At 45.6% G+C, this 21,174-nt stretch overlaps 1 protein-coding gene across 2 annotated transcripts in view; it reads right to left on the bottom strand.

Moving 5' to 3' along the window:
* Positions 1-7,187: 7,187 nt before the first annotated feature.
* LOC146182929 (uncharacterized) overlaps positions 7,188-21,174 on the bottom strand; it is a 94,779-nt gene continuing 80,792 nt past the window's right edge. For both annotated transcript variants that reach the window (XM_084608980.1, XM_084608981.1), the window contains one exon: positions 7,188-8,143. In XM_084608980.1, the coding sequence (XP_084465106.1) occupies positions 8,007-8,143 (137 nt within the window). In that variant the 3' untranslated portion in view covers positions 7,188-8,006. The remainder of the gene's footprint in view (positions 8,144-21,174) is intronic.

The following is a 21,174-nucleotide window of genomic DNA, read 5'->3' as shown; positions in this document are numbered from 1 at the left end:
CTGCAGCAGTATGTGGTTCGGGAGCTTCCGAACTTACAAGCTCGGTTTCGCAAGGGCAGAGGAACTAGACCAAATTGCCAACCTTCACTGGATCATGGAAAAAGCAAGAGTTCCAGAAACCCATCTACTTCTGCTTTATTGATTATGCGAAAGCGTTTGACTGCGTAGATCACAGCAGGTTGTGACAAGCTCTCCAAGAGATGGGAGTTCCAATTCACCTGATCTGTCTCCTCGGGAACCTGTATGAAGGGCAAGAGGCCACAGTTAGAGCTGGGCATGGTCTTACTGGTTGGTTTCCGATTGAGAAAGGAGTGAGACAAGGGTGCATACTGTCGCCCTGCCTATTTAGCCAATATGCAGCGTGCATCATGAGGAAAGCCGGTCTGGACGAGTCTTCAGCTGGAGTGAAGATTGCTGGAAAACGAATCAACAACCTTAGATATGCGGATGATACCACTTTAATGGCAGAAAGTGAAGTGGAACTCGAGACTTCTGATGCGCATAGAACAAGAGAGTGAGAAGTTTGGGCTTAAACTGAACATTAAAAAGATAAAGATCATGGCGTCTTGCCCTATCAAGTCCTGGAGCATCAAGGGACAAGAAGTGGAAGCTGTGACAGATTTTCTCTTCTTGGGCTCTAAGATTACCTCGGAAGGAGACTGCAGCCATGAAATTAGGAGACGCCTGCTTCTGGGAAAGATAGCAATGGTTAGCCTTGACCACCTAGTAAAGAGCAGAGACATTAGTCTGCCAACCAAAGTCCGTATAACTCTTGCTATGGTCTTTCCAGTTGTGATGTATGAATGCGAGAGTTGGACTGTGGAAAAGGCGGACCGCCGAAGAATTGACGCGTTTGAATTGTGGTGCTGGCGAAGACTCTTGAGAGTTCCTTGGACTGCCAGAAGATCAAATCAGTCGATATTGTCGACCATAAACCCTGACTGCTCATTGGAGGGTCAAATTATAAAGTTAAAGCTCAGCTACTTTGGTCATCTGATGAGAAGAGAGGAGTCGCTGGAGAAAGATTTGATGTTGGGAAAGGTTGAGGGTCGCCGGAGAAGGGGTAGGCAGCAAACGCGATGGTTAGATGGCATCCTTGAGGCACTGCAGATGAAGTTATGGGATGTTAGGAAGATAGTGAGAGACCGGAAAGCATGGCATGACATGGTCCATAGGGTCATGAAGAGTCGGACACGACTGAACGACTGAACTGAACTAAATCTGCATGTGCAACAGCAGCGTAAGGCGCATGTCGGCAAGCGTGCCGGCTCCAAATCTGACGTAGCCAAAATGCAGCGGGTTTAAGTAGGCTTGCTTGTAGTCATGTTGTTCCTGTTGCTCGAAGATTGGCGAGTCGCCGACAAGGAAATCAGTGTCCGAGTGAAGCTTGGAAACGTTGATAACCAGTGATCCGCTCTTGTCGACGGTAGACAACACGGCGGTGGCCTCCCAACCGTGCGCGGCCGATGAAAAAGACTCGATGAGGCAAGAAGACACCGCTTGTCCGGTCGGGCCAAGCACAGCCGAGAACCGGTCTTTAAAGCAGGCAACCATCATGACCCATCTAAATACCGTCCGATTTTATTAACTTGCATTGCATGCAAAATACTGGAGCATATTTATTTCCAAGCCGCATCTCACCTTGATTCCAATTCATTTTTTTCCAACCAGCACGGCTTCCGATCCAATTACTCCTGCGAAACTCAGCTATTCAAATTCACTACCGATCTCAGCCTCAACTTGGATTCTTCTTCACTGATGTCATATATCTATTTCTCTATTCTTAAAGCATTTGATTGTGTATCCCATGGTCTTCTAATCAAACTTTTATGCTTGTACCTCGATCCCCTGATATTAAATTGGATTCGCTGCTTCCTAACTGATCGCTCTCAATTAACTGTTATCAAAGATTACCATTCTCCCAGAAGTCTCCGGTGTCCCGCAGGGATACATGCTCGGACCACTTTTATTCTTTATCTTCATAAATGATCTTCCCTCCGGCATTTCATCAACAATTCGTCTTTTCACAGATGACTGCCTCTTGTACCGCCGGATAACTTCTAATAATGATCAGGAATTGCTCCAAACCAACCTAAACAAATTGAAAGCTGGTGTTCCACATAGCTAACGACGCTCAACGTAACAAAGTGCAAATTCATGCAGGTAACATGCAAACACAAACTACGCATATTCTCTGAATTCAAGCAATCTCACCCAAGTCGAATCATACCAGTATCTTCGAATCCATATCACGAACAACCTCACCTGGTCCGACCACATCATAAAGATTGCTGCTGATGCATCAAAAATACTCAGCTTTATCAGACGTCACCTCAAGTTTTCCCCTTAATCCATTTGCAGCCTAGCATACAACTTTCGTCCGTAGCAAACTAGAATTTGTATCCCGAATTTGGAACCCACACCAAGCCTATTTAATAGCCCAGAAGCCATCCAAAACTGCGCAACCCGCTTTATTTCCTCCAACTGGCACCTGCTCTAGCATTACCAGTATAAAATTATGTCGACATTGAGCCTCTCGTGCAAAGGTGTAAAATTGCAGTTTGTTTCATAAACTGTACTATTGTTTTCTCTCACTTCGAGACCCCCTTTTGCTCCCTCCCCTCCTAAAATTGCACCTTCTTTTCAACTCTGAGCATTTTAAGACTCCATGGCTCCTCAATCACATTTAACAAGTCATTCCTGCCTCTAGTCATTGAATGGAATTCATTACCCAAATGTATTCTAATTGATTAAGATGCTTCTAAATTCTGGCAAATTCTGTCTTTACACTTACAATCGTAATGTGGCAACTGTTGCCTTTCCGTTTTGTTATTGTATAATTCATTGTACCTGTCTGCTTGACTGATACACGTATTTTTTCCCCTTTACACTGAAGCCTGCCTTAAGATTGTTTCGCCAATTTGTTTGCTTTGACCTAAAACCTCGTATCTTGTTTCGATGTCTCCCTCCCCACCTTATGTAATACCCCTCGTAGGGGTCTTAAAGGGCCACTGTCCAGGGAAGGCCCTTTTAAGAAAAGGAGCCCAGTGTTTCGATCAGGTACCGGAGATAGTCTGTGCAAAATTCTACAGCGACATGCGCGCCGCAAAGCATCGAAAATACAATTCAAAGCTCCCTCATGCTCTCCTTTGAGAAGCCAGCTTCACCGTTTCCTGCGCTGGCCCGACGGGCCCCGATAATGACGTACGTACCGCGAACGACGTTCATTGGTCCGTCTCGCTGACTGACTGGAGAAGGATGGGTGTCTACCGCTCGCAGCGCGCTTTTCCCTCGCCACGGCCAGACTGAATCCAGCGGCGCGCGCTCCCTCGACCGTTTTTTTTTTTTCGCGCTCGCGGAGAGCCACGCCCCACCTCCCGCCATACGCGGAGGAAGGGGAATTTGTATTGCGGAGGCTAGACGACCTCGGGCAGGAGAGTGAAAAACCTTTGCGAGGGAACGGGAGAGAGGCAGGATAGAATCGGGTGATTGCGGTGGCTGTAACTGCGTTATTAGTTACTCTTTTCAAAAACATTTTGCGGCCTTGCGTTCCAGGGGCGAAGTCTCACAGTCACCGGGGAAGAAAATATTTTCGACCGGAGGGTGGACTTTAAGAGCCAATAAATGATATTTTGGGGGGAAAAGAAGGGAAAGTAGGGAAAGGAAGCAAGTGTGCAGACTGCTTTGCTGAGGGCAGCTCCAAGCGTCACTCGTTTAAAAATACGCTGTCTACGTTGGCTAGCCTGCCTGGCCCTCCTTTCAAGCTTTCCGCTCCAATAGGAAAATTGAGAAGCGGCGTGGCTGCTGAGTGCAGATGGCTAGATGCTCCCCCTCCTCCAGCTCAAAGCTGCACTCCAACGGCCAAGCGCTTTTATCACTACGCCCCAGTAGAATAAAGAAAAAAAAAACATCGACAGGACACGCAGAAACGATGCAGATCCTACTTAACTTTCGTGTCACGCGACAGCGCGCCCTTGACCTGCAAAAGTATCCTCCCCAACGTAGCGCTACAGTAGCCACTGTATTAGCGCGCTTCACGCCTGATCCTCCTAGCTACCGAATTGCTAAACAATGATACCGCTTGGATTTGCTAAAAAGTGGGTAGCTAAACTAAATAAATCAACCTAGTATTTTAATTTTGCAATCGTGGAAAAATTTACAAAGTTCGCGCATACAATTTTAGATTGTGTTGCAGTCAAATATGAAACTGAAACGAGGCTAAAAACAACACAGGGATGTATCATGAATTCCCCGTCTCAGCGCATGTGCCTGTCTACATCTTGACTAGCGCTATTTTACTAGATTCTTCAAAATGTATCGTGAATTCAGATATTTGGATTGGTGCGCCAACGATAAAGTTGCGTTACTTGTAATTGTAACTACAGTGAATTATTGTAGCCAACCACCTTGTGAACTTAGGTAGTGTTTCAATATAGACGCTGATAAACAGCTTTGAGCTTTCCTGGGCTTGATGGTACATAGCTTTGAAAATGAAAAACAAGCGCACTGATCGATCGAGCGTGCTTGGATGCAAAATTGAAAATGATGCAACGTGCTTCTCAGTTAACTGTTAACCACGGCAGCAGTTCGTGCTTCTCAACATCACGGGTCCTCGGCAGTCAGATCTCTAAAAAAAAAAGAAAACTGCACGGCCACAACCCTGCCCTTTTAAAAATGATGGCACAGAGTAAAGGTACAGGCCGATTTGGCGGCCCTTTGAGTTTATTGGGGGTGGGAGGGAGGGCTTTCCTCCCTGTGCACACGCGCCTATGGCTAACTCTATCAGAATCGACTGTTCCGTTGAACTCATTTCCTTCCTCCATTATTTTGCTTGGTTTATGGGGTTTAACGTCCCAAAGCGACTAAAGGTATGAGAGACGGAGTGGAATCCGCAAATTTTGGCCACCTGAGGTTTTTCAACGTGCACTGACATAGCTCAGCACACAGAGAACCTTACTGCTTTCCGCCTCCATCAAAAAGCGGCCACCACGGCCGAAATTCGATTTCGCATCCTTAAAAACAGTATTCGGCCGCCCCAACAACTGCGTCACAGCAGCGGGGGTCTTCCTCCATTGCTTTGTCCACTTCCATAATGAGCATATGGCCATAGCAGAATATATAAGCGTCAACCAGAAGGGTAAACATGTCTGCTGAAACAGTTGAAAAGGGTCCTTTTCAACAAGATCTTTCAGCTCAAAGCAGAACATTTTTGCTTAGATATTGTCCGGGCTGGAAATGCTTTTTTTATATTGCCCGCAAACAGCTTTCAACACTACGCTCACTGTCAATTTGGGCTAGTAGCTTTTCCACAATTCTAAATATAAGCAAGAAACAGCACGAACAGAACAAGAGACATAACATGAACACTACTAGAATCTGAAAGCTTTCATTATAGGCGGAGCAATAAATATAGCGAACACAAAAAGCTAGTGTCAAACACTAAGCTTGATTGAATGCTACTGTGAAAGCTGTTTTTCTTGAGCCATCGGCACCATTCATAAAAAAAAGATTACGCCTCCCCTGGAGTTAGTCAACATTTATGCGTCGACGGACTTTTATGTTCTTCGAGGCTTTGCGTATGTGCTCATAAATGCAAGCACTGCAAGCAGTATTTGCTTGCACATCTCAACTGATCGTATATCGGAGCTAAATCTGAGCTTGCTGGAAACTTACTAGTGCCGGTTTTTCGGACCTCCTGTGGACATGCATTGACAGGGGTTGGGTAGCCACGGCCACTGCGACTGCGTGGGAAGAGTCTGCTAGACCAGTACACTTCTCCAGCAATCTATGTCTCCAGCAAGCGAAATTTATCAAAGCAAACAAATTGCTTGTTCGTTCTCCAAAAAAAAGACGAATTCTCGAGCGATTGAGTCATTTCTAAAAGTTCTATACGCCAAAACTTAAATACAATATATGCTGATGTCTTTCTCGAAAAAGCCACAGCCAACAGCAGGCAGCATTAGAATATACGTAGAAACGGTGTGTTAGGCAGATGCTAGCCACACGCATCACCCTTTCAACTCAGGATTTTGAGCCTGCACACTCGCATCTTACTATTTCACTAAACTTTAGGGGCTATATATTTTGTGGCCCCACAGGAAAGGCAAGGCAGGAAAGCGAAGGTGACAGGTTTTTGTCCCAATCCCATGGAGAATAGGCTATCTCAGTCAACTCCCCGCTAACTTTCAGCGTGCAGCCCATACACGCCACATAAGAAAAAATTTTTAAGTAAAAACAAACCAATCAGTGAGTGTGCGGCGTTATTTACCATTCAATCACCGTGGGGTCTTCCAACTCTGAGCTGGTGCTGTGCTCTGGTGCACGTTCACCCCACAAGTCGCCGTCTTCAGTCCAGTCTAAACTGTTTGCATGGCTTGCCTCAAAGAGCACACCTTTTGTAGCTGGTGTTCTTCAAAACATCCTTCTGGATGCACTATCTTCGAACGCACTTCACATGCACATCAAATTTTCTGCCTGCTGCACGCTTGTGTTCGAGGGCAAACTCTGCTACTTTCAGTTTAAAGCCTACCGTGTAGCTACCAATATGCTTGCCCATCGTGTTAGAATGGCAACATGCGACGGCCATTCACAATACAGCAGAGCCCACAAAAGCCGCAACTAAGGCGTGCCACAATGACAACCACACTACCACTCTCATGTCCCTTTGACTGCTGCAAAACAAAGCTGGTGTGGCCCCAGCTGGTGATACTGATATGGATTGCGGAAGCTCGCAGCAGAGAAAATATGAATGATGACCCGCGAATTCAGGCGCCATCTATGGGTGGCATCTGGAAGCTCATGTGTGTGTGCGTTTTGAAGGCTATTCCCAAGCGTGTCCTGGAAATTTTGGGTGCGGCCCATACACACATTTATACAGTATATACATAACAGAGTAATTAAAGCTCACTACTGTATAGATTCATCAGCCAAAAAGAAAAAAAAGACATGCTGGCAGTAAGAACATTACAATACTGTCGATTAAAAGTAAACATAAAAACTTCCATTTGAGAGTAGGTTCAACACTGACAGCACTTACGATTTGAACGTATAACTTGGTATTCGGCATTATGAACCCAATATGGTGATAGTGCAACTGGTAACATGTGCCTCAAGAGCATTCAATCACCCAGGCACTAAACACATTGGAAGCACGCAAGAAAGGGAATAATATGGACTAAAAACAGTGATGACATTCACGGTCATTTTAATGCATACAAAAAGGCAATGTGTGTGACCTAAATTTCATGACCCCCCATGTTTAGTATTTATTTGAACTGTGTAAATGGCCACCAGCATTTCAAAAAAGATCGTGAGAACTGAAAATTATGGCTGAAACCAAAACAGCGAGAAGCTAGTGAGACACTTCACTTAAAAATCTTGTAAGCAAGGTGGCATTGAAATTAGTACCCTTCAATTTATAAACTGCTAAAAACACCTCCCAAATAGCGATTTAAAGGTGAAACCTCTGCTGACGAGGAAACTACAATAACAGTACATCTCAGCCACATGCTGCCTATTATGCGATTCCACTGGTTTTCATTCTTTGGTTGTGCACCATATGACGGATGTAATGAAAATGGAGTGCTGTCAACAGCTTAAACAATGGAGGATGACAGCTGACAGCATTCGATCCTAGAACACAGTTGTACTATGGGTGACACTTATCCAGGAATACAACCATTCGCAACATAGAGCAACAAAAACATGAGCTATTTGTGATGTCAAAACGAAGCTTCTTTAGCTTATAACTCTAGATTCCTCAATTTGCTCATAAAACCTGAGTGAACAAATAAATGCACCCCGTCTGCCCCATACTTGGCTAATCAGCAAATCACTGTAGTCTATACTAAACATTCTCAGCCCTTATCGTCCTTTCGTAAGGCAAATAAGGGCCAGTGACATCCCATGTAGAGAATAAACAAAAAAAAAACGCTGTTCGAAATAACATCTCAGAATCCCTTTGGCACAAAGGCACGTTCTACTGGATTCCAGTTGTCTGTGGCACTTCAATGTGCACTTAGTCGTTGCGCAGCTGACTTGCGCCGCAGTCGTATAGAGTGAAGATGGGCAGAGAGGTGAGCACGGACCATCTTGAGTCTTCGTGACGCCAGTGGGTCCTTGCCAATATAGACTCGGAACAGATCTGCATGGGGAAATAAAAAAAAACATCTGGTGCATCAGCACACATTTCCACAGAATATGTTAAGTGGGCAGTAATCCCAGCGACCAGTGGCAGGCTGCAAAAGTCTTTGAATAACTTTGGACTCAACCTCTGATGACACACTTCTGCGCGCCAAAAGTTGACTAGCCAATCTGAACACAAAAGTGCTTTATTCCAGAGATGCAAAGTTGAAAAAGTGAAACAGAGAAAGAACAAGGCAGCAAGGCAGATCAGACAAGACAGGGCTCCAGTCCAATTAGATGCCCATTTCCTTTCACAGGTCCCTGGCGAGCAGAGTTAACTCAACCATCTGGGCCATAATTAGACATCAATAATGCAACAATGAATATAATGTGACGGGGGAAATTGCACCAGGAAGAAAAAGAAAAATTATTACGATTATAAAGTGAAATCGAAACTTGAACCAGGAACTGATCTGATCTAACACAATGTAATGTGTCGCACAGACCTCACATGTCCAAAGCTGTTTCTGCTGTGAAGCCTGATGCATCATTGCACCATTGGTGGACAGCACCACTTTCCGGCCTTTAATCATAGCCTTTTTTTCCACCAATTTGTTTTACGGTCCCAACAATGCCATAAAGTTGGTTTCTCCTGGTAACTCAAGAGCCTGGTAGTGGAGCTGTCTTGGCGAGCAGCAAAAAGAAAATAATTTGCATTGCATTCAGGCTTTTGTACCTAATATTATACAAAGTGTGTTCTTCTCGGCAAAACGGTTTTTAACAAAAATAAAGAAAACGCACTACTGTCATGTAAATACGATATTGCCAGTGACAACGCAAAAATGCAAATACTATGTGCAAATGCCAGATCAGAAATTTGACCTGCCTATCATATGAAAAAAAAAAACAATGTAGAATAAAATTTTTCCACAACAGGGAAGAATTATTTTCCAGCACAATTAAAGTTACAGCATGTGAAAGACTTGGCTAATGAAGAGGTGTCTAGTCACTCAGAAAAAACAGTATTCTGTAAAACTGACCAGAGAAATATTAATGTCTTTCCGCTGTCATGGCGTTTATGCTCGTGGCACACAGAGTAAAATTATACTTATACAGTACTCATAGAAGCAGAGATATTGTTGGTAAAAAGTTACAATATGATCAATAGTTTGGTTGAGAAAAAACAAAAATTTTTACCTTTTAACAAGTTGAAACAAAAAAAATCCCCCAAATCCAATCAATGTGTCCCAACAGCATAATATGAATGCACCAAATCTTCATGCTTTTGTTTAACTCTTGAACAAGTGCGACCCTTGAAGATTTTTGTCAGATATGCGAGCATGAGCACGATATGCGGTGTTGCATCAGTCACCGTAAATGTGGTGGTAAGTGGTCACCACAGCCCTCTTTTATGCTGCCCCTTTTGTGCAACTCGAGAGCACGTCCACAAAAAAGGTGCTGAAGTATGTGATCAAGTCAGTGTGCATTTCTTGTCTACCAGTGGCCGCCTTCAGTTTCATGTCTGTGCACAAGGTTCAGTCCAGCAGTTCCCATTCTTATTACATGGCTGCAAGTCTTCATCCTACAGTGATGCAAAACCGTAAATTTCCAGAATGTGTTGTCCCCACCATAGACACCTGACACTTTGGCACTCAACCTTCCCCAAATAAAATGGGGTTTATGGGGTTTAACGTCCCAAAGTGACTCTGGCTATGAGACGCCTTCAAAATAAAATGAAGCCTGCTTCCCTTCCATCTACCACGACCGTCTACGTCGTTTGTGCTAGGCAAGACTGACTTCATAACCTAAGTATAATTTGCACAGCATCAGGTCACCAGTGAACTTCTCGACAACAAACAGCTCTGATGCAGGTATGTGACGAGCGAACAGCTCTGATGCAGGTATGTGACGAGCGGCCTGTGTCATCCAAATGCGATGTGGAGTCTGGTCGAAGAAATGCCACCTAACTTATATGTTATACAGCATTCTGAAGTCTCCAATCTGCATGCATGGCCGTTTAAAATTGAGGTCATGAAATAGACACTCCACTGGTATCATTCTGATCTCGTTCGAAAGATCTCAATTCAAGCTATTCTGAAGCTTTGCTCGTTCGTGACAACAAGCAAGACCTTGAAGAGCAAAGCAAAGTAACAAAGAGACATGCAGCACGCATTCCTACTGGGCTCTGAAACTGAAGCCCCACTTCACCTATAGTAAAGACATTTTGGTAAATATCTGTTACAGTAAGGTGCGTCTGGCCACGGTGACGACTTCCCACGAAATGACATTGGCGCATGCGCACTACCTAGGATCGTGAGGCAAATTTATTTCTCTTTAAAAGAAAATACCAACAGCAAGTGTTTCTTTTAAATAGCTTTACACCAGGTGAGCAGTGGTGGCATAGAGGAAGAATGTTCACCCCACGTGCAAAATGAGTGTAGTTTGAATCCCGGTGCTGTGCAATTCTCCACCAGATTAAAAAAAAGGGTGCGACCTGATGCCGAGGAACACCTCGAGAAATGCACACCAGAACAGAATTTGGCCACCCTGGTGCAGTAATTGGCCACAACATTCTACGAATAGTCTGATTAACCCCCGACCCTCAGTCCCCAGTGGCTGCATAGCAAGTGACCACGGTGGCGGTCAGACTTGCAACGCAGCAAAAGGGCGCTAAGAATCTCTGGCTCTGGACAGGCTGCCATTGCAAACTGACCCTGGCAACGCTTAACGCTAGAACCCTAGCTAGTGAGGCTAATTTAGCAGTACTGTTAGAGGAATGAGGGAGTGAGATGAGATGTGAGAGCTTAGTGATGTTAGGAGGCGAAACGAGGCATATACTGTACTGAAGGGCAGACATGTGTTACCGAGGTTTACTGTAGAGACGAGAGCTAGAAGTAGGTTTTTTAATAATAAGGATATAGCTGGTAATATAGATGAAATCTATAGCATTAATGAGAGGATGAAGGGCATCAAAGTTAGGCCTAATAAGCAGTATAAACTGAAGGGTGTACAAGCATACATGGCTACATGTCATATTGACCACTCAGTAGAAAGCTACTACGAAGATGCAGGATCGGCAATGGGGAAAGTAAAAACAGTATACCGTACTGATGGGCGACTTCAATGCCAAGGTAAGCAGAAGCAAGCTGGAGACCGGGCAGTGGGTGACTATGGCATTGGTTAAAGGGGTCATGACAGCTAACATTTGAGCATAAACTGATTATTGCGTTTCACTCCACACACACTAAATTATAAATCCTCCAAATTTGAACTCATTCGGTGCTGTAGATAGATTTAAAATGAATTTGCATTGTTAATATCGAAGGCAACTTTCTGGTCTGGCAGCCGATAGCCACTGAACTCACGAGATCTCATCCTCACGTCGTCTGCTATTCGCAGTGTCCGCTGCGCTGTTGCATGCACGCTGTGGATGGTGGTTATTGAGTTTTTTTTTTCTTCAGTACAATGTTTTATGCCCATATTCTGTCTTCTTTGACAAGCATTCAGTATAATATGCGACCTTGGTGATCCTCGGATTTGTTTTGGATTTCGTTTAGAGATTGTCGAGGAGGCCGAAATCGATGGCCTCATGCTGTAATTAAGTATGCAATCATAAGCATATTTTTCTTACATTATGAGAATTAGCTTATATAGTAACAAAACGCTCCCGCATATAAAAAGACGCACGTCTAACGTTTCCTTCTACGGTGTGCACTGCGAAAAAGGGCGAAGTTAGAGCTGTGTTGCTGATTGCTGAGCTATACTGCCCATCGCTCTTGACGAGAGAGCATACCTTGCAACACTAGAAAAGCAGACAAAACTTTTGAACGAAGCGGTACCCCTTGACTTGCTTTTATATGAGCGTGTTAGTCAAACTGAATTATTTTCGGTAGGTAGAGCATTTTTTTTTTACAAAACTATGTTCAGTCTGGCCACGGCCAGCACATGAAAGCATGCGCCGCCACCGCCACTTCAGTCCCGTAAGCACAAAACCCAACGCGATTTGAATGCGCTTCACTGCCTACACTGAACAAGAGCCTCCCATCTGCCGCTGTCTGTCTCGCCGCCCCCCCAGCCGCGCGTGTGCGACTGCGACAGACACCCCAGCCAAATGACATCTCGTGAGCGCTTCACCGTAAACACAGTAAACATACACCATTTAGTATTAGTGTGTGAGCTCTAAACTCCCGCAGAAATGCGCCGATTGACGGATTACGACTACGCTCCCAGTGTGCTTGTTTAAACCCACAAGCGGCGCCGACAGCTGCCGGCTGCATTCACCAGACAGGATCCCATCGACGCTTCCCGCTCAATGTGTGCACATTGTGATGTGCGCAGTCGTCGATTTGGGGTCACTATTGCCAGAACTACACTTGATGGCCACATGCAACCACTAAAGCTTGTGAATGCGTGCTCCGTAATCGGCAAAACTCTAGTCCCGAAGCTCGTGTAGTCGCGCTAGGTCTACTCGTCGTGGGATGGGCTGGCAGTGCAGCGCCGACTAACATTTCTGGCCAAGGTCATTGCTGATGAGAAGGGGGAACATTTAAAGTGTAGCCATTTGTTTTCCCTTTTCTAATCCAGTTAGGCTACAGACAAGTGCAGCTGTTCAAGCCGTTTACTCATCGGGTGTCAAGTTCTTGCTCTGCCTCTGATCCGACAAAAACAGATCAAGCGACCGTCGCAGAGCCGAAAACCTCACGCTGCGGTGATAGGTGAAACCCGAAAACTTTACACTACAGTGATAGGCGACCCTTGCTCGTGCTGGCATCATTGCCAGTGTAATATGTGACATATCAGTGTGTCGATAAGCTAAGAGACCTACCGTATTTACTCACATAATGCTCGCACTTGCGTATTGCTCAAACCCCCCCTCATTGGGCATCAAAAATTAGAATTTTTTTTCCTCTCATAATCATCGCACGACCAACAATATTACCACTGCAAGAATAGTCTGCTAGTAGTAAGCAAGCGCCAGTGGCGTCACGGGGAGGGGGGGGGGGTCCGAACTGGGTGCAACGCTCAGGCGGGGTGCAGCAGTTAGATGGGGGAAGGGCTGGGGGGCAAAATAAATTTTGTGTAAAGACACGAAAAGGCGCACATTGGTGGAGACACTGAATGACAAGTGTGATCTTTTCGTAGAACGAATTATTCTGTTGTGAGGAGCACTTGAAAACACATTACTTAAATTATGCTAGACACCACGCCATTTTAACCTTGGACAGGGCCTATGTACGTGCGTGTATCCTGGAAAGACCAGAATTAACCTGATACCCATCGGGAAACCCTGCGCGGGAGCGTGTTAGAAGACACCCATCGGCGGCTGCGCGGGAGCGTTAGACACCCGGCGGCGTCTGTGCTGCCACATCACCTCTTATGTGCACCTCACTCTCCTTTCCCAAGCTAGGACCCCCTGGGAGCATCTCTCCAGCAGTCTTTTGTATTTTGTCTTATTCATTTCCTGTACCTTTCTCGCTCCTCAGCCCTGTCACACATCTGCCTCACACTTTCAAAATGCCGAAAGGCACGCAATGCCTGTTCCTCAGGAGATGGCAAGTTTGATCACTACGCGCTGACTAGAAAAAAAAATGAGGAGGGCACCTGTGTTATTTGCACCGTGCTGTTCAGTATTTTATGAAATCAATGCTGCGTAACTGTATTTGCAGACAAAAGGACTATCCCTTGGTAAAGTAGTAGCAAAGTTTGAGGCCCTAAAGCTTTTTCTCGAAAAGGAACGTGGCAGCCTAGTGGAAAATGCTGTTGAGCAGGCGCTCATAAAATGCAATCAACTTGGAATTGCAGTTGAGAGGCGTGTCACGCTAGAGATTCGGAATTTTCGTTGCAGGAAGAAAATAAGAGGGCGATGCTGGAGAGCATTGATAGATTTTACACCGAGCTCTGCAAAAGATGCAAAAGTGATTCAAGATGTGCCAACTCTGCTTGGACCTGTGGAAGCAAACCTTTATTCAACTGAGAAATAGCTCAAAGTTTCTATTCCGAAACTTACCGAATTCTATCATGGACTGTCTGACACCACTCTCCTTATCGAAATTCCTAGGATGAGGAGACACCTCAAAGCAGCCGGATTTGCCCTCGAAGTGACCAACAGTTGGGCAGCACTGGACTTCTTGACATTCACTACAGAGTGGGATTTTGTAGACTCCCTTTCCAACCTGTCATTAGGGCCGTAGCTATTTCTAACGATATGTGTGTCTGTGACATCGTGTGAGAGCTTTTTCGATGCTGAAACTAATAGAATACTATTTGAGACCTACAATGGGTCAGTTAAGGCTATCAAATCTGGCATTATTATCAATTGAAAGTGAGCTGATAGAAAGCACCGATTTTAATCAAGTGATCAGCAGTTTTGCAGTTCTGGAAGCCAGGAAAGCAAAATTTTGATTTGAGTTTCGATTTTTCTTTACACTCCGTGAAAATTTGCTTTAAATATAACCGCGATTTCTTTTTGTTACAACTTCCATGAATAAAAGTGGTTTCAGGGTTCGTACAGGTGGCAAAGAAAAAAATTCAAGGATATTCAAGGAATTTCAAGCCCCCATAGGAGGATTTTCAAGGCCCCCTTTGAGGGCTTAATTTTTTTTTCCATGTCAAAGATCTTCAAACAGTGCTCTCAAAACGTCTGAAATATTTATTCCCCAAAGAAAAAAAACATCACTACGCAGATTTGCTTCTATTGCACAGAAAAAAATTAAATATAGCTTCATAAAACACTTTTCCAACACTTTTCTGAAACCTGCAAGGCATTCCTCTGGCTTCGAGCACATCTGTCGTGGGTCTAGTGAGAAAGGCCCCTAACAAATGCAAACTTCAAGGGGCTTCTGTCTAGAACTTTCTTTTTGGCACTGATCAAAAACTGTTTACATTCCATCCGGAATTGAAACACGTCCTTTGAGCTCACTTTAGAATTCTTGAGAACTTGCTCTGCTTTGTAGCCTATATCCACCTTTTCAAGTGGAACATGGTTCTCGGCATTATCAATGTCGATCTTCAGCAGACCCACTATCTCTTTGGCAGACAGGATCGAACATTTCAAAAACTTCGTCATCAGCTTTCTGAGAACCGTTTCTAAATCCCTTGCAAGGAAAAAAACCATTGGTTTGTCTGTCTGGTACTCTACCAGAAAAGGGTTCAGTGCCATCGCCACACATAAGGCAAAATTCAACTTTGCTGGCAGCAAAGCATCACAGCAGAACTCCCACAAGTTATTGAACGATGCACATTTTGGCAGGTTGACTTCTTTTTTCCTAGCAGCCTCAATGTACTTTTTCATGTCACACCACAACAGCAACGCTCTCTCAATTACAGGAACATTCTCCCCCACCGGTGGGCGACAAACTTAAGAGGAAAGGTATCTTGGCCTGTAACTGCCAAAAAGTCCTGTCTCCGTGCTGGTGCACCTTCAAAAATTGCACAAGCAGTCAAGTCCCCATTTAGTCGCTGAAACTCCAGCCCTATAGCATTGTGCACTGTGTGTAGCCCACAAGTGCCTAAGTCCACACACAGAACTTGGTGGTTTTGTTGCAAGTGCTCTTGAAGACCTTTGAAGAACTTCAGATTGACATTGGGCCCATCCATCGATATCTGAAGAATCTTGGCAAGAGGCAAAGGCTCAAGGGCACTTAGCAACTTTTCCTGAATGTCATCGGCTGTGGAATGCCTCATAAAAACGGAGGTGTAATACCTGGTCGTCACTTGGTGAGCAGAGTCCCAACACCTAACGTGCACATCCATTTGCTTACTTTGCAGAAAGTCATTTGCCGACTCGTCAAACAGTACGACATAGAATTCACACTGTTCTATTTCTCGCTGCAATGCTGAAAGAAAGAAAGGCCTGAGACCGTGACACGTCACATAGGCGCATTTCTTCTCACCACAAGAAAACGCCTTTGCCACTTCACTGTTCGGAAACATGCGCTGAAATAGCTCCCCTGCTTGGGATGACGACCGGTACGAAAAGTGGGATGTCACAACTTTCAGAGTCCAAAGAATTTCAGCGTCAGTGACAAGCTCGTGCGCTTTGCAAGCATCGTTTAGGCTTGGCGACTGCGAGGAACACGCGCTAGTATACTGCTCTACCGCGACCGGCGTCAGGTACCTTTTCAACACGCTCCCTTGCGCTACCTTCATTGCGCCAATATGCTTGCCGCTTTTCATGCGACTTTTTAAAGCAGATTCACCCATGGCAGTCACATCCACAGTTTTACCGCAAAGCTTGCACTTAGCCCGATGCGGACTCGTTGTATCAGGCGCAATCCACTGCTTGTATTCGTCATGGTGGAGCCACGTAGCCTGAAACTTGCTCTTTCCGGGCATTGTGTCACATATGAAAATATCACGTGCGCTGACAGCCAGAAGCCACGCTCATTCCAAAAATGCAAGCACTAGGGCAACGCCAGCGTAGACACGGCCGCACGGCTCGGTAAACCTATCTAAAAGCGTTGAGCTCGGTGAGTGATGGCGATGCGATAGCGATGGGACGACGCAATGGCGATGGCGATGGGGCCGCACCCTTTGGAACGGGCTATCACAGCATCACAGTGTGAGCTGAATCTGGCCAAAAAAAAAAAAAAGTCGCGCGCCCACTGCAGTGTTGCCAGCCGCCTAACGAGAATGCGCTAAATAGGCTAAAAATCGATACGTTTACTTCCCCGCAGTTCATTCAGAACTCAGTCAAGAATAAAAGTTTAGCAACAAAAACGTTTTCATGACGAAAAACACCAGTTCAAATTTAGTATTCAAGGAATTCAAGAATCTTCAAGGACCAGTCATAAATTCTAGGTTTTTAAGGGCCTTGAAAACAGACTTCCGTAATTCAATGGTATTCAAGGTTTTCAAGCACCTGTGCGCACCCTGGGTTTCTAAGTGCTCAAACACATTGTAACAATAGAACCTCGGTTATACGAATCTCACGGGATTGCGAAAGGATTCCTATCACCCGAACATTGGTATCACCAAAACAAAAAGAATGGGTTTGCAGAATCATGGGAAAGACAGTTGCACAGAGCTGTTTACATCCGAGAAGGGTATTACGGTCGCGCGGTCACAGCCCGCCGCTCGCAGCACACTCAGCACGATGCAATCGCGAAGTCGTGCGCCATGTGCCTCCACGGTCTTCTAGCAGTGCGTACAACACGACTAGAGCTACTTGTAGGCTTAGCACGACAAAAGATGGCGACACGCCGGCCGAGCGGGGTCGCAGACTGCACGTGAAGCGTACAGCACGCGACTATAGCAGTCGCGAAATCTACGATATGCAAACCACGCATCACTGCAAACTGCTCGTGATGCGTACATACAGAGAGGTTGGTGATCGCTTAGTGCTCAAGGTTGCGGCGGCAGTTCGTGCACTCGATTTCGTAGTGGCGAGGGAGAGTGATCGGAACATTCGAAATTTTGCACATTGTAAACAATGTATTCCAGCCGGGGAACTTCGCGAATTCGTATCATCCCGAAATTCGTATCAACAGGATTCGTATCACTAAAATTTTACTTATATAGGTCAGGTCTTGATTGTACTTTCGCCACTCCTTGAGTGAATGTCCGCTTTTAAAATAACCGTAATAATTTTGTTATAATTTACATAAAAACTAGCCTTAAGGGGAGACATGGGGATCGAAGTGAAATTCTTTAATTTTTGTAGTAGAGCAATGAAACTTGGCATGCTTATTGAAAACTGTGCTGAAAGACTAATTAAAAAGTTTCATTAAGATATTTTCAGTAGTTTTGGCATTAAAAAATTTATATTTGTATTACTGTTTACCAACCTTCCAGAAAGCCTGGCATGACAAAAAAAACGTGGTAGAAGCCCATAATTGGCCTTATATTTTAGCCATATGAATGGTTCATGCAGTGACATTCCCCAAATATTTTTATCAGCTTGACTTTTTTTTACATAGAACATTACATCCATGCTTGCATAATGCACTCATTTTCACCACTTCAAAATAGCTAAAAAGTAAAAAAATGACACAATATTTTGAATATATGGGAATGTCACTGCATAAAGAAATTACCAAGGAATATAATGCAACAAACCTCATGAAAATCCATCAAGCCATTGCTGTGCTATGCTTTCTGCAAGCAGGGCAGTTGGGTCAAAAGGCACTTTTGAGAAAACTGACATTAAAGTTGCACAGCCGCTTTTCGCCCATCAAAATGCCTTTGCATTGAAATACTGTATCGCTGCACTGCACGCTTGCTTCTGGGTTGTTTCCGAGGGCACAGAACGCGGTTCTAGGCACCTGAATGGTGCGAATCGGGTCAGGCAAACATTTGCCGTAAGCCTGGCTGCGCATCGCTCGCCATCGCAAAAATGGAAGTTTCTCCGTATCAGAACTGCATCACGATGTCGCGGCTAGTCGATGGAGCCACGACCTCGGATTAACTGCTGGGAATCGATTTCGGGCCTAGGTGCCATGGAATGGTGCTATTCCTGTTGCGCAAACGTTCGTCGTCGTACTCGAGAGCTTGCGCCCGTTCGCCGTCGCGAAAATGGAACTTTCCATGTGTCGGCACTGCACTGCGACATTGGTTGACGGCGCTGGGTCTTCGGGTTCACTTCCTAGCATTGATTCCAAGGGCAGATCGGCCTTCCACGACATATTTTCGTGATCTTCACCGAGTGCATCGGGGCATATCCGTGCGGCTGCGCGATTGCATCAGCCGAGCTTTCTGCACGTCTGGAGACTTCTGTTCGTTGGAGCCGTACCGCGTCGAAACATAAGTGCGATATCCTTATCGCTTCCACCGCCGCTTCTGTTTCTTTGCCTTTCAGACAGACCGCACGGTGAGCTGATACTTATCGAGAAGCGTTTTTGCCGACCCGGTCCTCGCTTTGTCCGATTTGCCGCCGATCACTTCTTTTTCTGAATAGGAGGCTTGCGTTCGTGCTTCCTGCACACATACTTCGTCCTATACTTCTGTACCGCGCGCCACTGCATCGCTGGCACAAAGACGAAGCCTCGCGCAACCGTGGGGATGACGAAAAATGCAGAACGGCAGCCGTAGATTCACAAACTACCGAGCAGTTGATAAAAGCGTGTGCAAATGAGGCGGGAGCAGACGCTGCGAGCAATGTCGCGCTTTCCAGCAGCCACTCAGAGAGCGTGCTGAGCACATCGTGACTGGCGCAACCAATCAGCGCCTAGAAGTGGCTCTACAAGGCCTTCAAGTTTTTTTACTTCTGTGTGTTTATTTTTTGTCGTAGACACGTGGCTGCGACGGGAGGAGTACTACGGTGAAACAAGCTTTCCAGTGGTACAAAAATTTTCGCAATCGGCGCTCTGGCCGCGGATATTTCGGCCAGTTTTTTGCTACCAGAGGTCACAAAAACAATTTTTAGGCTCACTTTGAGGCTGCGTTCAGCGGAATTTTTTTGCAATGTGATTGAACAGGCCTTGTAGATTCCGAATCTGATCTTTTCTAAAATTTGATTTTTCGCGAAATTTTTGCGATTTGAACCCCACGTGCCCCCTCAAGTGTTGAAATTTTTGTAAACGACTGATTTTTCGGACGCCCAAATTTTCGGACATGCCCGATATTTCGGACATCTTCGCGGCACCGCCACGAGCCCCATAGAATCAATGTATAAAAACATCTGTAATTTCGGACGCTCGAACACCCCGCCGTCCAATTTTTCTGACTTTTTGACGCCTCGGAAGGTCCTCGAAGGTCCTTTGGCTCCTCGCGCAGCGCTCTTGCGAAGGAAATCGACTTGCAGCCGAAGCATATCACAACTTTGAGCCACAACTAGCCGAATCTAGCCGTCACACATCGATTTGGTCTGGCCACACTGGCTATGTTCACCACATAGAGTTTCCAGCGCCAATTTTTGGAGGTGCCGCGGCGGCCAGCGGCGGCGGCGTCGTTTCGTTGCGCATTTTGACTAGCGTGGCGTGTTGTTCCGCTGTTGTGTGAAGTGTGCTCTGCGACGCTAGGCCTAGGTGCTTCGACGTTTGTCAAGGAACTCCACTGTTCTGAACTTGAGGATTTCGCTTGCCTGCGATGGCCACCACTCCGTCTTCGTCGTCCTCGCCGATGGCATCGAAGCACGGAAAGCAGTACCGTCGGTTTGCTGTTGGAATGCTTGCGGACGCATGGAAAAAGGTGAGGCAAGACACGATTCGCAACTGTTTTCGCCACGCGGGCTTCGTACTCACCACAGAGGCAGTGGACTGTCCTGAAAACACCGACGCGATTGACGTGTGCCCGCCCATGGACGACGTGATCAACGACCTCCGCTCTGCTGGGGTTTCCATACCCACGGAAATAACTTTTGAGCAGTTTGTTGACGCGGACAAAGAGCTCGACTTCTGCGCAGAACTAACTGACGAAGAAATAGTCCGTCAGGTTGTGGAGGATTAGAGGACTCCGATGTTGAAAATGAGGAGCCAACGCCCGCGCTGCCTACGAGCGCCGAGTTGACGCGAGCGTTGTTGACGCTTTCATCCGTCTACAGTGCTGATATGACCCTTGCTCAGATCGAGGAGAATATGATCGCATGCAAGTGGAACGCCGTCCAAACGACGATCAGCCAGTTCAAGCCACTGCAGCAATAACACCGGCTGCCCTGACGACACATTCATAATAAACTGGCAGTCTGCTGCATACAGAGCTTTTGAGTGCCTCTTTTCTTAGCCACTTCTCTGATGCTGTGGCAGTGTTTCGGAAGCGTGGTGCTTCGCCCTTGACCCTCTAGATACGAGAAAAAAAATAAAAAAAGGTGCGTTTTTTGCATACATTCATTTTTTCGGACTGCCTGAATTTTCGGACGTTTTTGAGTTCCCTAGAGGGTCCGAAAAATCGGTCGTTGACTGTATATCGGTCGGTTCTTGATTGTTTAATGAATGCATTCGAGGGATACGTGCAAGCCTTTGAAATTTCGTATATGCGGCAGACATAACTATTTGCTCTTTGTGACTTTTGCAGGTGTCGCGTTTTCTGGCATATCCATTAAAGGTCCTGATTAACGGCTTGTCTGTTTCATGACTTCAGTTATTTGCTGTGCGTTCCAGTTCTCCTTGAGTTATA

This window comes from Amblyomma maculatum, chromosome 7 (assembly GCF_055883805.1).
Source record: "Amblyomma maculatum isolate TAMU_Amacu chromosome 7, ASM5588380v1, whole genome shotgun sequence".
Classification (NCBI taxonomy): Eukaryota; Metazoa; Arthropoda; class Arachnida; order Ixodida; family Ixodidae; genus Amblyomma; species Amblyomma maculatum.
Note: the sequence above shows the minus strand (reverse complement) of the source record. Positions and strands in the feature narration are given on the sequence as shown.